Below are 16821 nucleotides of genomic sequence, written 5' to 3'. Positions count from 1 at the left end.
GCACCAGCAGAATAGTGAGTGCAGCTCTGGAGTATAATACAGGATGTTACTCAGGATCAGTACAGGATAAGTAATGTATGTACACAGTGACTGCACCAGCAGAATAGTGAGTGCAGCTCTGGAGTATAATACAGGATGTAACTCAGGATCAGTACAGGATAAGTAATGTATGTACACAGTGACTGCACCAGCAGAATAGTAAGTGCAGCTCTGGAGTATAATACAGGATGTAACTCAGGATGAGTCTGCATCGGTGCAGGATCCGGAGATCTTGGCTCAGGAGCTTACATATTTTAATAACTACTATATTGCAGAGGAAACACCTTTACTTTATGTACACAATTTAATACAAATACACGATGTTCTTCTGCCCCTCTAGGGGTGATCTCAGGTCACGGGAACGAGCAGGCGAGCTGCTGCCGCCACACCCCGACCTGCACCGTCCTATCACCTACCCTGAGAATCAAGTGCTTCAGCTCGTCATCAGACAGGAATGAGGGTTTGTAGTTTGCTTCTGTGTATGGATTTGTAGCACCTGTAAAGACAGGACAGTAGACGTGGATGAGTTAAAGGGCCGCTAACCCTGAAGTCCACAGCTATAACAGTGCGGCAATGGTCTAAGGAGATAAAAGACATAAAATAGTGATCATGGGGGGCAGGGTCATCTCAGCTCGTTAAGGATTACATGTAGGACTCGTCTTCCCGAAAGCAGATATTTATACCAGAAAGCGTCCGGATCCCCGTTGGATCCCATTATAGTCAATTCTGGATGCGGTAAGCTCCATTACTTTGTCGGAAAGGAGCAGCAGAGTTTATGCTGCGTATGTGAACATAGCCCAAGGAAGCTACAATCAGTCTCTCTCCAGCCCGAAATGACCGATAACAGACCAGATACGACGGGCCTCCTGCCCCTTTATACATCTGAAGCCCCCTCCTCACCTCGCAGAGTTTTCATGTGCTGCACGGCCATTCTCAGCACGGTCAGCTTGTCCAACTTCCGGGACATGGCGTTACACGTGGGCACAAGAGACGCCAACTCGTCGATGAAACTGTTCATTTTGTCTCTGCGCCTCTTCTCAATCTGACTGTGCGCCTCCCTGCAACAGAACACATGCATCCTCAGTCAAGAGACCCACAGATGGTGCATCCCTGGACACTCCGGGAAACTGAAGGTCAGGCATGAAATCCAACAACTCATGACAGGCCGCCCTCGGCCACGTAAATCTTTTATCCAGCGTGTGCGGCTAGCGCACGCGTCATGAAACTTACCGTGCATTTTTTATCCGACCTTCTGCATATTCTAACCTAAAGGGGAAAAAAAAAGAAGCAGTTCAGATAAAACACTGGGTTACATTAGGTAACTAGAGCAGTCTATGTGACTGGTGTCAAAACTACTACGACCCCTGGCTGGAGTCGTTTTTCACCAACATTTACACCAGTTTCCAGGCGTAATTGCTGGGGCCTGAGTCCTGTGCCCAGACATGGGACCCCCACCCATCACAAGAATGGGGTCCCTGTACCCTCTGCAGCTCATTTCTATGGGAGTTTCGGAGATAGGCGAGTAACTAACCAACCAAAATATCCCTTTAATTCATGACTCTGCAGCTTTATTTATAAAAAGTTGAGGCCTATTTCACAATGCGGACAGACCGCACTGGCATAGAATGGCGGGAATTTGTTCAGCCTTTTCTCTGCATTATTGCCGGGTCACGGGCGTATTACCGCCCGACCCCATTATAGTTAACAGTGTTTGGACTGCATTCCGCTAATGCCCGTTCTGGCAGGCTGCCCCTGACGGAACCGCCTGCTGGACCTCGAAACGCAAGTGTGAAACAAGCCTTACAATGCTGCCGTTACAAAGCGTGAACCTGAGAAACACAAAGGGAAGACATTTTAATGCATAGAGAGTCTTGTACTCACATCCCGTGGGGATCGTCCTTGTCCGTATCCATGCCTTCTCCGTGACTAGGATACAAGAAAGTCACCATCAGACTACAGGACAAGGTTCCCTGCATCTCACCACAAATGGTTTCTCAGTGAAGACACGGCCAAAACAATGCAGACTGGAGAGGACACACTGATTTCTATAGGAGAGGGCTCTGTGCAGGGAGGGGGAGTAGATAAGATGCGACATCACCTATAGTGAAAGGTGGATCCTGTCCCATTTACTGTATAACGAGATGTTACCCATCAATGTAATCCTGCCTGTGACAATGAGATGACTGCTGAGAAGCGATCTCTACAGAACAGGACGTGTCAGTCTAATATGCGGCTCAGTGACCAGCGTGGAAGCTGCAAGGTTTCAGGCTTTTCATTTGGTAAGGACGAGGTTTAACATAAGAAGCCGGGTATCGATGGTAACATCCTCCACAGAAGTCAGGGCGTCCTCACCAACATAAAATGACGACATGCAGCCAACGTACAAACATTCTCCACCAGGCAAGGTTAAAAGAAAGAACATTGAAAACGTTTAAATAAATCTACTTACTCAAAAGAAAAGCTGTCGAGCCTAAAGAAATAAAGAAAAGGCGATGAAGTTAAGCAAGAAGGCAATAACCCGAGATCAGAAACAATTGACCAATGTAAACTGGATCGGAAATGTTCCAGGAGAGTAAAGTGCGCCGGCCGCAGCTCACTGCACAGAATACAGGCTGCTGTAATCACCGTCTGCACTCTGATGACAGCTTCACAAAGTCCTGGAAGATCAGAATTCGCTCAGATACAAAGATTTAGGGAAATGCCACTTTCTACTTGAATTGTCTTACTTGGTGGCACAGAGACAGAAAACTTACTCCGTGGCTGCCCATTTTCCTCAGGTTCCTGCGTCCAGTCCTCCTGGGTTCATATACCACAATATTCAGGAATTCTACTGTCAGATCTGGGAATTGTGCGATATACTGCATCAGTACTGTATGGCGGTATTATCTGCATGCTGTACAATGCTACGTATTTATCACTGTAAAGTTTACTTACAGAATTATGTAGGCAATGAATGGAAGGGTTATGCCAGTATTTTACTGGTACCACTGGTGCTATTACTTTGGTATGTAGGCACCGAACGGCAGTCATTTTTATGGAAATTTATACAAAAAGGTATAGAAAAATAAAAATAAAAAATGCAAAAAAAACTAAAAACACCCCCCTTCCAGGGACAATACTCACATGTGATAATAAAAAGCAGTTACAGCGCAGAAAAATTCATGGGCACCAGAATGAAAACAGAATCCGGTGAGTCCCCGCGATACAGAGGCAGCGGTCGCGAAAAGGCAGACCCTCCCCCGCCAGTCAGGAATAAGGAGAATGAATTCCCAGTAATACAAATACTCTCAGTCATTCAGGATCTCCATGAACCCCGGTATCAGCAGATGATCGGGTCTCTATAACGGAGGGGAAGGCAGACCAATCTAATCCCCAGGACCGGAGATATGTAACCGGAATACCCCTTTAAACTACACCATGCAGCATGGCGCCGTCACGCCGGACTCCTGGAAATCCAATTACCTTTAAGACTAATTCCTACTTTCAGGGACGTAGCACCACATGGAGCGATACCAGAGTAGCTACTTACGCCGGGTTCACATCACCATTTCGTTTTCTGCTCTTCTGATCCGTCCGAGACCCATTATTTTAGAAAAAAAAAAAGTTAGATCTGTGTAGGACTTTTTTTTTGTCTAAAATAACAGATCTCAGACAAAAGGGCTAAAACGGATGCAGAATATGCATAACGGAGCAGAACGGATGGCGAAGAACGGAAAACAAAGCGGTGACGTGAACAGGCCTTAGGGAGGCCCCGCGGCCTGAAGGACTTTACTTCCGATGTCTAGTCTGACCATGCGGCGGCCGCACAGAAGCCTCTGCTCGACCACTAGTCACTGGCTTATCATTACGGGGGTCAGGGAACATGACTAGTGATGGCCCCTACGTGGCCCTGCACAGGGGGCTTTGGAGTTTGCGGCTGATGCCGTGTATCTACCTCCCTTACACACCCCGGGGGCCACTTATCCCCTCCACTTTTCTTCCAGGACTCCATCCCATAGGAGAGTCGACTGGAAGAAAGCGAGACCTGAATCCGAGTCTTCAGCATTGAGCAGTAGAAGATGCGGGCGCCCAGAGCCCCTTCGGGGATGCGGTGAACCCGCTCCCCAGATCCGTGGCACGATCCCCGCAGCAAGCATGACTCAATGTGGCCCGTGGTATTAGCACTGCACCCCCAATCCGGCCCCGGCCCATATTGTCATCTTCCCTCTGCACCCGTCTGCTGTAGGGACAGGACAATGGAGGACGGGGTCGGGGCTTTTAGCATCTCCGTCTTCCTGTCCCTACAGAAGGCCACCTCCAGGCGGTGCCGTCATGGAGGACGTCCAGGGAAAGGGTAACAAACAGCTAAAAGGAATAGAATACGATGCATTTTCCAGGTTAGTCTCAAGGACAGTAGGACTGAAGGCCGATCTGTTCATTCGATGTCCATAACTGGCAATTTCTACAGCTCGGATCACTTATGTCCACGCAGGAACTATACAATCCGACCCCGCTGTAGTTGCTATGGAAACGGAGAAGCCGCAGTCCATAAAATGTGCCATCATTGTCAATCAGCCGCATCTTTCAAGGGAACACAGAATGAATCACTTCTGATGATCAGAAAGTTCTCGTCTCTTCCGTCCGTTCTTACATTAGGATAAAAAAAGGCTGCAGCCAAAAAGGAGGCGCGAAATAATACCGGAAGACAGCAGCAATACATAGAAGTGAAGTGGGGGGCAAAGATGGTGGTGATGGGGCAGAGAGGGGGGGTGGCAGCCATGAGTAGCCGTGCCCGCAGCGCAGCCGCCCACCCGCTACACTGTATCGAACGCTGACTATCTAGAACCTGCATCATTATACTTACATTTATCCTCCCAGACCTAGAACGTGTCCAGGGATTGGTTTTTCCTGGATAAGCCGCTCAGTAAAGGGTTATATAACTTCATAGCGACCTTCACCTTAATCTGTATATGGGCAGCAGTTACATAACAGCCCAGGGTCTTCTGGAACCGACTGCTGACAACCATGGAGCGAGAGAAGAAAAGGACAGACGGGAAAACCTCCTGCCGCCGGGGTCCACGGCATATAATGTGCTCGGCAAAAGTGGGGGGAAAAACGGAATATAGCAAATCCATCTGACTGAGGGTCTAAGGGCCCCCCGCTATCTGAGGCCTGTATTACACCAGATTATCTGAGCGGTCACATGGCCAGTTACACAGATCGTTATACACACACCAACTATTGGTCTGACTGGACAGATAATCTGTCGGTGTAACGCAGCGATCGTCTTCTAGACCATCTGTGACGACCAAAAAATAAAAATCATGCACCTCCGTATAGTTTAAAAAGTGTGGCTTCATTAATGGTGTTAAAAACAGAATCTGTCAGCTCTGAGACACCCCCCAAAACCAGCAGGAAAATGCATTGAGGGGACTCCCGGAGCTCACCCCCACAATGGGGGGGACTCCCGGAGCTCACCCCCACAATGGAGGGGACTCCCGGAGCTCACCCCCACAATGGAGGGGGACGGGGACTCCCGGAGCTCACCCCCACAATGGGGGGGGACGGGGACTCCCGGAGCTCACCCCCACAATGGGGGGGGGGACGGGGACTCCCGGAGCTCACCCCCACAATGGGGGGGGGGACGGGGACTCCCGGAGCTCACCCCCACAATGGGGGGGGGGGACGGGGACTCCCGGAGCTCACCCCCACAATGGGGGGGAGGGGGACTCCCGGAGCTCACCCCCACAATGGGGGGGAGGGGGACTCCCGGAGCTCACCCCCACAATGGGGGGGAGGGGGACTCCCGGAGCTCACCCCCACAATGGGGGGGAGGGGGACTCCCGGAGCTCACCCCCACAATGGGGGGAGGGGGACTCCCGGAGCTCACCCCCACAATGGAGGGGACTCCCGGAGCTCACCCCCACAATGGACTCAGAGAGGAGTCCTGTCAATGCATTTTACTGCCGGTCTGTGGGAGCTCAGAGTCTCTAGTTTGGGAAATGTTTTGGGGCTGACAGATTCCCTTTTATCAAAAGCAGCGTTGAAGGAAGACTAACCATTGTAGTTTAAAAGAAACAATAACCATAAAACAAAGTTACATTATAATGTAAAAAAGAAAGAAAGGAGAAAAGAAAAAAAGGGGGGAATGACAACCCTTGTTTGAGCACATGAAAGTTGTCAGTCCTGGACTGTTCACGCATCACTTCATGGCGGCGCAGACCTGGAGGGAGCTGGCGCCTGCACACACTGCTAGGCTGGAGGCTGCGCAGCTTTCCCAGACCTGGCGAGCAGCGAGCAGGAGACTACTTACTGATAATCCGTCAGACTGCCCTTCCTCTTGCGGTTGCACTCCATTCCACCGCTGCTGATAGAGCTTGATATGAGGTCAGTCGGACCCGAGGAGATGAAGTCGTTAATGGTTGAAGTGATATCCATTCTTTGGTCGGCCATTGGAACATCTGAAGGAGAGGAACAAGAGAGCAAAACTGAATAAAGATGACTTAGCGGGGTGGACGGAGCTCCCCTTATACAACAGCCTGGGGCGGGGGATGGCGTTACATTTTATCCTCTTCATCTCCGGATTTCAGGACGCTCTTCCATGTTACACGATACGGAGCAGCAGGTTATATAACGACGGACAGAATCTGAACCACGGCCACCACTCACCTACAAGAGTCAGGATTCGTGGACGAGAGGCCAGAGGTGAGAACCTTTGTCTGGACGCTTGTAAAGACGGTCACCTGCTGATCATGGTCGTCTGTCAGTCACTGAATTGAAGAAGAAAAATTCAGGTAAGTGAGATCTGGTGCACCCCCCCCCCCATAATAAAGATATCTCTAGACATCAACTTTCTGCCTTTAGATCAGCATAGAGCTTGCGCTGGAGGACCGGCCAGGGTCGCCCATTTAATACTGTGACCATGGCAATTAAAAGGGCATTCCTAATTTTGTGGACTACTGGAAACCATCAGCAATCTTGTGGCCAGAGACTCTCAACAGCTTCGACGAGCTCTTATACTGGACGTGGGGGGTTATTGTCTCTTACATCAGGTGACGGTACAATGTCTGCTGGGAGGAATAAGCTCTGAAGACCCTGAACCAGCAGGGAATGCAGTCAGTATAAATGACAATTCTCACTACGACCACCCGCGATGCCGCCCGGTTGGATCGGAGCGGATCTCATGAACAGGATGCAGCCAGTGGATGGTGGACACATCTAAATCCTAAGCACATATTTGCCGCAGGTCGTATTACTGTGAGTCACCGGGCAGCAAGACTTTCCATCCCAAAACAGGCTCCCTGTGCAATCTGCAAGACCTTCCACCGTTATAGGATAGTGGATAACGTGGACTGCCCGGAGTACTTAACCCTGTGACCTGTGAATGGCAGGTCGACCCTACATATCACCGAGGGGTTAATGACAGTCACCTCTGACCCCACCACCCTGCATTAGGTAACTTTCACAGCCCCCACATTTATCCTCCCGTCGCTCCTCGTGCTGGCACAGGACTGCCGACCTCGTCTGTTTTACATTAGTCTTTTCATTCCTCAGAAAGCTGCACAAAAAGAATTTCGGTAAATGCCGAGTGTCACAGACGGGGAGAACCGAGACCGCGGCCGTTACCACTGCGGAGCCATGACACGAGACCTGGGAAGCCTCTGTGGCTACACCGAGCGGCACAAGACGTACAACCGGCTGAGACCAGCCATGCCAGGGTTCTCAAAGTTCTTTACCATCCGTACGCTTCTACTAATTCCACCCAGAACGGGCTCTGACCACCACTACGGCGCCACGGCTCTGACCACCACTACGGCGCCACAGCTCTGACCACCACTACGGCGCCGCGGCTCTGACCACCACTACGGCGCCGCGGCTCTGACCACCACTACGGCGCCACAGCTCTGACCACCACTACGGCGCCGCGGCTCTGACCACCACTACGGCGCCACAGCTCTGACCACCACTACGGCGCCACAGCTCTGACCACCACTACGGCGCCACAGCTCTGACCACCACTACGGCGCCACAGCTCTGACCACCACTACGGCGCCACAGCTCTGACCACCACTACGGCGCCACAGCTCTGACCACCACTACGGCGCCACAGCTCTGACCACCACTACGGCGCCACAGCTCTGACCACCACTACGGCGCCACAGCTCTGACCACCACTACGGCGCCACAGCTCTGACCACCACTACGGCGCCACAGCTCTGACCACCACTACGGCGCCACAGCTCTGACCACCACTACGGCGCCACAGCTCTGACCACCACTACGGCGCCACAGCTCTGACCACCACTACGGCGCCACAGCTCTGACCACCACTACGGCGCCACAGCTCTGACCACCACTACGGCGCCGCTATAGGATGTACATACTGTGCTCATCTCAGTGCTCCTCAGGGGGGGTCCCGGAGTGGGACCTCCACTGATCTCACACTAACAATCCCAATGATAGGTCATCAATAGTTACATCCTGGAAACCCCAATTAAATTGTGTTAAATGTTCTTTAATTTAGAAAAAAAGTTTTAAATTCTATATTCTTGATTTAGCCGCAGAGGTGGGGGGGGGGGCAGCTGTGACCCCTCCGAGGTCTGCTGGCCAGTGACAGTTCTCAGAGATTAGGGGTGTACAGGCCAAGCTTTACCCCCTGTAAGAACATCCTACATGGCGGCTTCCTGCCCAGGTCCGCGCCCATTTACCCCAATCATTCTTTACATCCGAGAGCCTCTAAACGTCCCCATATTGACCAAAGTCTAATTCACACGGAGAGATGAGAGTCCCACACGGGATGTAGACAGAGGGTTCATACAGTACAGGACGGTGCCAGCAGGTGGCGCTGTGCAGGTACAGGTCAGTGAAGAACTCAGGGGCTGGGATACAAAGTGTTCAGATCCTGGTGCAGGTTTCAAAAAAGGGTGAATATTTTTCCTGGGAAAACCCCTTTAAGGAGGTCCTGCCCCTCCCCTAACCGGTCTGCACGAGTAATAATTCTGGAGCATCTGTTCTTATACCTCTATCTTGTGTTGTTCCTCTGTTATTACTACTAGACGCTTATGAATAAATTGCCACACCGATTAGATCGTGTCAAACTGTGCAACAACCAGATGGACCTGCATTTCAGATGCTGCCAAGTCATTCATAAACTTCTAGTAGGAATAATAGAGGGACGGCACAACAAGCAGTTACATGAAAAGATGTTCCAGAATCGTGATGACATGGGGAATGCAGGTAGTCAGTAAAGATGGCCGCTCGTCCTCAACACCTCAGCCTGAAACTGCGGATAACAGAGGGCAACGAAATTCTCAGTGATCTACATACGTGTGCTATGCGTGTTCTCCACGGACAGCACACGTCCCCATTCAGTTAATGGGTGTATTCACACATCAGTTGTTTTTTACCACGGTCCGTGTTTTTAGCACGGATTCATCACACCCATTGTAGTTTATCGGTCCGTGAAAACCGCAGATGCCATCCATGTTACACGGATCATTAAGAAGAGATTCTCTAAAAATAATTTTTTCAGCTGTGCAGCGTCAGTGAAACACGGATGACACACGACCCAACGCGGATCCATCATGGAGGCATCACTGACCACCTTTTCACGGATTTAATCTCTGCCTTTTGCTGCCGCCGGTCACATGACTGTCCTGACGGCGTGATTAAGGCGATCATGTGAATCAAGGTCCCAGAAAGAAGTAGGTCAACTGACTCAGCGGAGACAATCAGGACCTAGATACACAGGAAGCCGCCGCCGGCCTCACGTTATACGGCGCCGCCCACCTGCAAATCCAAAATCAATGCCGCCCTGAGCATGGGCAAAATTAACCCTTAAATATTAAGAATTTCCAAACACTGAAGAGGAATCTGTTTTTGGGCGATTCGCACACAAGTTTTTTTAGGATGCATTGTTGGTGCAGTTTTTGAAGTGAATCTAACGGGAAGCATAAGAATCCGTCATTTTCCAAAAAACGGATGTGTGTGAAAATACCCGTCACAGCTCGTCTCAGGGTTTTTGATCCTGCAGGTTTGAGTTTGCATTCAATACGGAATCTACAACGAGAAAAAAACAGCACTGTGCAAATTAACCCCTTAGTGGGTTTCTCCAGGATTTATATATTGAGGACCTGTCCTCAGGATTGGTCATTAATAGGAGAAAAGCACTAACAGTTCAGCCCGTGGGGGGGGGGGGGGGGGGGGGGAAGCTAAGGAGACAGAAGAGATGCCGGCAGCGCGATCAACTGGACTAAGGGGAGTTAAATTATGATTTATTTATTTTTTAACCCCTCCAGCGCTATTGTACTTTGCATTCTGTATTCAGAATGCTATTATTTCCCCTTATAACCCTGTTATAAAAGGGAAAATAATAATGATCGGGTCTCCATCCCGATCGTCTCCTAGCAACCGTGCGTGAAAATCGCACCGCATCCGCACTTGCTTGCGATTTTCATGCAACCCCATTCACTTCTATGGGGCCTGGGTTGCGTGAAAAACGCAGAATATAGAGCATGCTGCGATTTTCACGCAACGCACAAGTGATGCGTGAAAAATCATCGCTCATGTGCACAGCCCCATAGAAATGAATGGGTCGGGATTCAGTGCGGGTGCAATGCGTTCACCTCACGCATCGCATCCGCGCAGAATACTCGCCCGTGTGAAAGGGGTCTTAACCTCTCATACCTCGGGCTTGGTAACAGCTAGAGATATGGGACTAGGCAGTAAATCAAGCATCATCTCCTTCACACAGAGATAGAGCCGTTAAAATCAGTCAGAAGTGGCGGAATATGAAAGTGAAATCAGGTTTCAGCTTTTGCTCCCAACTAGGGATGAGCGAACTTGTCAAGTTCGGGTTGTGGATGAATTCCGTTATCACGAAATTGTATGACGAAATGCACCATGGAAGCCTTTAAGAGGCATTCTGTCATGATAGAAGTCTATGGGCAGCATAACAGATCCGTCCAGTTTCCGTTAAACAGCACAAGACTCCGGCATAACGCAAAGCGATAACGGAATCCATAACGGAACTCAGCCACAACCCGAACCTGAAATCTTCAAGTTCACTCATCCCTACATCTCCCTAGGTAGAGGAGATGCAGTTCTGGTCTTGTTTTAAAGCCTAGACTGTCAGCCTTCAAACAAGACCAGTCCAATATCCCTAGCGGTTACCGCGCCTGTTACTCCCCTTCATCTCAGACAGTCTGGAGAAAGATGGGGGCAGTGGGGGAGCCGACAGGTTGCAGGGAGGAAAAAATATATATTACAAATATATATAAATTTGACAAAAACAAATCGTACTGACCAACAGAATAAAGTTACCCTGTTATTTATACCACACAGCGAACGCTGTAAAGATAGGTCCCACAAAATGCTTGCGATTTTCACAGACCCATTCATTTCTATGGGGCCTGCGTTGCGTGAAAAACGCAGAATATAGAACATGCTGCGATTTTCACACAACGCACAAGTGATGCGTGAAAATCACCGCTCATCGGCACAGCCCCATTGAACTGAACGGGTCCGGATCCAGTGCGGGTGCAATGCGTTCACCTCACGTGAAAGGGGCCTTACACGTTCATCATGGTTTAGTTAAATCTGTGGTACTTTCCATGTAGATTCTGTCTAAGTGAATACATGAGAGAATTGCTTAACTAGCAACTGCACAATGGGCCATTTTAGAACAGCAGCTTCAGTAACTGCTGGGAAATCCCAGATCAGTGCATTCACCCGGCAGGACACGCACAACGCAACTCCGTTCCTGACCGCTAAAGTTTCGCGTGCGGCGATTGCAATAGTCACAACTGTAACATCCACCAACCCCAGGAACGAGGAAATCTCAGGAACCGGCTAGACCTGCTGACGGCACCGCACACCATCAGTTCAGGCAGTTTTTTGCTTTCACAACCGTCCTGCTGCCACAAGGAATTGCTGTTTAAGCGAGAGAGAAAACAAGAGGAAGGGGCAAACAGCAAACCTCAATATCCATCAGAATGGTACATGGGAGAGCGGTGTAATCGTGTCAGACTGAGGGCGTTACACCGGAAACTGCACAGGGGTCAAATACTACACAGGCAGCGCAGCAAACTAAAGAAAGCACGCCATAGCGTTCACAGCAGCGGCTGATCAGAAGCTAGCGGCGTGTAGAATATATCCATCTCTGCAGAGCCAGTGACCAGAGGGAGGAGGCAGGGCAGTATTATAGCAGTTATATTCTTGTACATAGGAGCAGTATTATAGCAGTTATATCCTTGTACATAGGAGGCAGTATTATAGTAGTTATATTCTTGTACATAGGAGGTAGTATTATAGTAGTTATATTCTTGTACATAGGAGGCAGTATTATAGTAGTTATATTCTTGTACATAGGAGGCAGTATTATAGCAGTTATATTCTTGTACATAGGAGCAGTATTATAGTAGTTATATTCTTGTACATAGGAGCAGTATTATAGCAGTTATATCCTTGTACATAGGAGGCAGTATTATAGCAGTTATATTCTTGTACATAGGAGGCAGTATTATAGCAGTTATATCCTTGTACATAGGAGCAGTATTACAGTAGTTATATTCTTGTACATAGGAGGCAGTATTATAGCAGTTATATCCTTGTACATAGGAGCAGTATTATAGTAGTTATATTCTTGTACATAGTAGCAGTATTATAGCAGTTATATCCTTGTACATAGGAGCAGTATTATAGTAGTTATATTCTTGTACATAGGAGCAGTATTATAGTAGTTATATTCTTGTACATAGGAGGCAGCATTATAGTAGTTATATTCTTGTACATAGGAGGCAGCATTATAGTAGTTATATTCTTGTACATAGGAGGCAGTATTATAGTAGTTATATTCTTGTACATAGGAGGCAGTATTATAGTAGTTATATTCTTGTACATAGGAGCAGTATTATAGTAGTTATATTCTTGTACATAGGAGGCAGTATTATAGCAGTTATATCCTTGTACATAGGAGCAGTATTATAGTAGTTATATTCCTGTACATAGGAGCAGTAGTATAGTAGTTATATTCTTGTACATAGGAGCAGTATTATAGTAGTTATATTCTTGTACATAGGAGCAGTATTATAGTAGTTATATTCTTGTACATAGGAGCAGTATTATAGTAGTTATATTCTTGTACATAGGAGGCAGTATTATAGTAGTTATATTCTTGTACATAGGAGGCAGTATTATAGTAGTTATATTCTTGTACATAGGAGCAGTATTATAGTAGTTATATTCTTGTACATAGGAGCAGTATTATAGTAGTTATATTCTTGTACATAGGAGCAGTATTATAGTAGTTATATTCTTGTACATAGGAGCAGTATTATAGTAGTTATATTCTTGTACATAGGAGCAGTATTATAGTAGTTATATTCTTGTACATAGGAGCAGTATTATAGTAGTTATATTCTTGTACATAGGAGCAGTATTATAGTAGTTATATTCTTGTACATAGGAGCAGTATTATAGTAGTTATATTCCTGTACATAGGAGCAGTATTATAGTAGTTATATTCTTGTACATAGGAGGCAGTATTATAGTAGTTATATTCTTGTACATAGGAGCAGTATTATAGTAGCTATATTCTTGTACATAGGAGCAGTATTATAGTAGTTATATTCTTGTACATAGGAGCAGTATTATAGTAGTTATATTCTTGTACATAGGAGCAGTATTATAGTAGTTATATTCTTGTACATAGGAGCAGTATTATAGTAGTTATATTCTTGTACATAGGAGCAGTATTATAGTAGTTATATTCTTGTACATAGGAGCAGTAATATAGTAGTTATATTCTTGTATATAGGAGCAGTATTATAGTAGTTATATTCCTGTATATAGGAGCAGTATTATAGCAGTTGTATTCTTGTACATAGGAGCAGGATTATAGTAGTTATATTCTTGTACATAGGAGCAGTATTATAGTAGCTATATTCTTGTACATAGGAGCAGTATTGTAGTAGCTATATTCTTGTACATAGGAGGCAGTATTATAGTAGCTATATTCTTGTACAGTATAATACACGTTATATCCTTAACCACAGGAGGCTTAGTTTCCATAATTGCTGACTATAGGGGGCAGTATTATAACCATGCAATAACTTTTTAAATATGTCTAATTCACTGAAGACAATAGTCGTCTGAACAGGAGCACTAACCCTAAAATGAAGCTACATTTTTGACTAACATCCGTTTTTTTTTAATTTATTTTGTATAATCTACGGGAAAAAAAATAACCAAGCTGACAACATGTAGGTTTGTTGCCGCTAATGAATAGGATTTATATGAATAACTCTGGCAACTTGACTTAACACGTTCACATTCTAATAAATGAATATTTGATTCCTACTCTGGGAGCTCATGGGTTAATCAAGGCTTTAAGTGGCATTAAAAGGGGCCTTGTAGAGAACCCGTCACCTCCCCTGATAAATCTGTTACAGTAACTACGGTACTTGCACTTCCCAGTATCACTGGTGGGGACACATTACTCCTGGATGAGATTCCCAATTATACTGAAGAGGAAATATTTCCGACTCGGAGCTAAACAAGGAAAACAAGTTATCCGTTTGGCTCAGATTCCAGCTGTTGCACAACCAGCAGATACAGGATAACGCCCGTGAAACTTCTCACAGACGCCTCTACCGCGCCGCGGTCCTACTGTGCAGGACGGATCACTGGCACTATAGGGACTCCCTGAATCCGGGTCTGTAGTCTGTAACCATGGAGACACACCGCTCTTCACAGCACCTGCGTACAGTACACCGGCAGTGTAGACGTCTTCCACAGAATAGTACCGCGCCCAGACTGCGGCAGAGGGCCTACACCGCCGGCGCTTCTCTGTGCGACTCAGACTAATTAGTGATTACACAGGATTTCCCTCATGTTACAGGGGAAATAGGTCAATGAGGTCGGCCATCCCTTCAGTCTCCCTGCCATGTTTCGCCCATTTCCTTCACAATGGCTGACGATCCTCGCAGCGGTGAACTGGCAGAGCCGGCGCTAGAACGTCACCGAGCCAAAACGCTGATTATAATAATCATCCTGACATTTACAGCAGATCACCCCGTGAGTCATTCTCTGCAGATCCCCAGGTTATGGAGCGAACGTCTGCAGAGGAGACCGGAGCGCCACACTTTAAGGCTACCTTCACACTCACATTTTGGGCAGATCCGTCATGGATCTGCAAAAAACGGATCCGTTACATTAATACAACATATGCGGAACCAAAACAAAAAAAAAAAAAACACAGGACAGGGAAAGAAAATAAAAGTTTGTGTGCATGAGCCCCGAATGTCCTGGGCTATGCTTTGCTGATATATGTTCCCATCTGCTCCATATCTTTACCATTATATTCATGGCGGCGGATGAGCAGGATACACCGACTTCAGATCAGCACATCAAATTCATAGAAAACAATAGTGAGGTGACTACGGGGGGGGGGGGAGGAGTATATTTTTCCCACTGTTTTCAAAGAGATATTTTGGGGGAGACAATTGTGCAATAGTTGAAGAGGTCCTAAAAAAAAAAAAAAATAATAATAATATATATAAATAATAATAATAATAATATAAATATATATATATTGGGATCTATACGTTCTTCTATAGACGTATTCGCACATGCTGCAGACGAATGAGGACTTTTGCTCCCCAGGTGTCTGTGCCCCCGGCCACACGCAGGGGAAGGGGTACACACCAGAGGAGCGGATATCGTCCTGCTGCAGTTTTGGGTTTGCACAGACTTCCCCGGCACGGACGCGTCCCCCTGAATGTACTCCTTTGCACCTGGTCCCCCCAGAAGTGCTCTCCGTGCCGCCCCCGTGTCCCAGCCGCGGCCTCCCTACAGCTACATGTCTGCGTAATCAATTCCAGGCTGTCGGGAGATGGAACATTTAATCACTATTCATGATACACAATTGCCGCCGGTTGCCAGGTAACGACTAATACAGTAATATTAATTTTGTCGCACAAGTGTATTTCCAGAGAATCAGCGGAGGCCATGCAAGCTGGCCCGAGCCCGAGGTTTAGCCGGGAGGAGACGATCCTCCTGAAAAATCTATATTCAGATAAAGCTGCGGCGGAGCCACAACCACCAGAGGGGGAAGGCGAGGGTAATTAGCTTGTACCGGAGACGAGCGCCATGCCTCGCACTCCTCCTGGTAACTGATGCACATTGTACATAACGGGATTTAGGAAGATTAGTCCTCTCTGAAGAGAACATCGAGGAGGAGATTTTAGATGCGAGACCCCAACTGATCCCTGGGGTGATGGGGTCACAGAGCGCGCCCATTTCGGCAGCTGGTCATCTATAACATTATTTTGGAAGCATCACTGATGACTGGTCTACGGCTCGGGGCAGAACTGCAGATTTGTTACATTAGTAGCCAAGTCTCATAAGGGACCAGACAGGCTGATGACTGCACTGCTTATGGGCCACGTTCACATCGGATCCAGCACAAGTGCGGTCTGCCACCGCGCCAAAAACTGTTCTATACAACAATTAATGTCCGGCGACACCCGTCATTTGTGCCAGTAAGCAGCCGGATCACCGCCAGGCATCATTACAGTCCAGGGGGATGCGGCGATGAACTACAGTACCCAGCAATGCTGCATCCGGCAGCTTTACCAGAACAGCCTGGTGGATCTGCTGCCGTAGACGTGAACACAGCATAAGCAAAATCACCCCCCCAAATCTGTGCGCAGCGAGCGCCTCCGTGCATTACGCCATCTGCAAATAATAACTGATGATTATTGGATGGATTTTTGCAACATGTAAGAGACAAGTCGGAATCTG

The 16821-nt window shown here is 47.5% G+C and overlaps 1 protein-coding gene across 1 annotated transcript in view; it reads right to left on the bottom strand.

Annotated features, from left to right (window-relative positions):
* Positions 1 to 16821, bottom strand: part of ARNTL (aryl hydrocarbon receptor nuclear translocator like) — a 49011-nt gene that overhangs the window by 18941 nt on the left and 13249 nt on the right. The window contains exons 2-8 of the mRNA XM_040410627.1: positions 6688 to 6788; positions 6332 to 6479; positions 2489 to 2509; positions 1921 to 1965; positions 1270 to 1305; positions 940 to 1097; positions 456 to 535 (exon numbers count right to left, since the gene is read on the bottom strand). Of these exons, the coding sequence (XP_040266561.1) occupies positions 456 to 535; positions 940 to 1097; positions 1270 to 1305; positions 1921 to 1965; positions 2489 to 2509; positions 6332 to 6471 (480 nt within the window). The 5' untranslated portion in view covers positions 6472 to 6479; positions 6688 to 6788. The remainder of the gene's footprint in view (positions 1 to 455; positions 536 to 939; positions 1098 to 1269; positions 1306 to 1920; positions 1966 to 2488; positions 2510 to 6331; positions 6480 to 6687; positions 6789 to 16821) is intronic.

This window comes from Bufo bufo, chromosome 10 (assembly GCF_905171765.1).
Source record: "Bufo bufo chromosome 10, aBufBuf1.1, whole genome shotgun sequence".
Taxonomy (NCBI): domain Eukaryota; kingdom Metazoa; phylum Chordata; class Amphibia; order Anura; family Bufonidae; genus Bufo; species Bufo bufo.
This window is presented reverse-complemented; position numbering and strand designations above follow the sequence as displayed.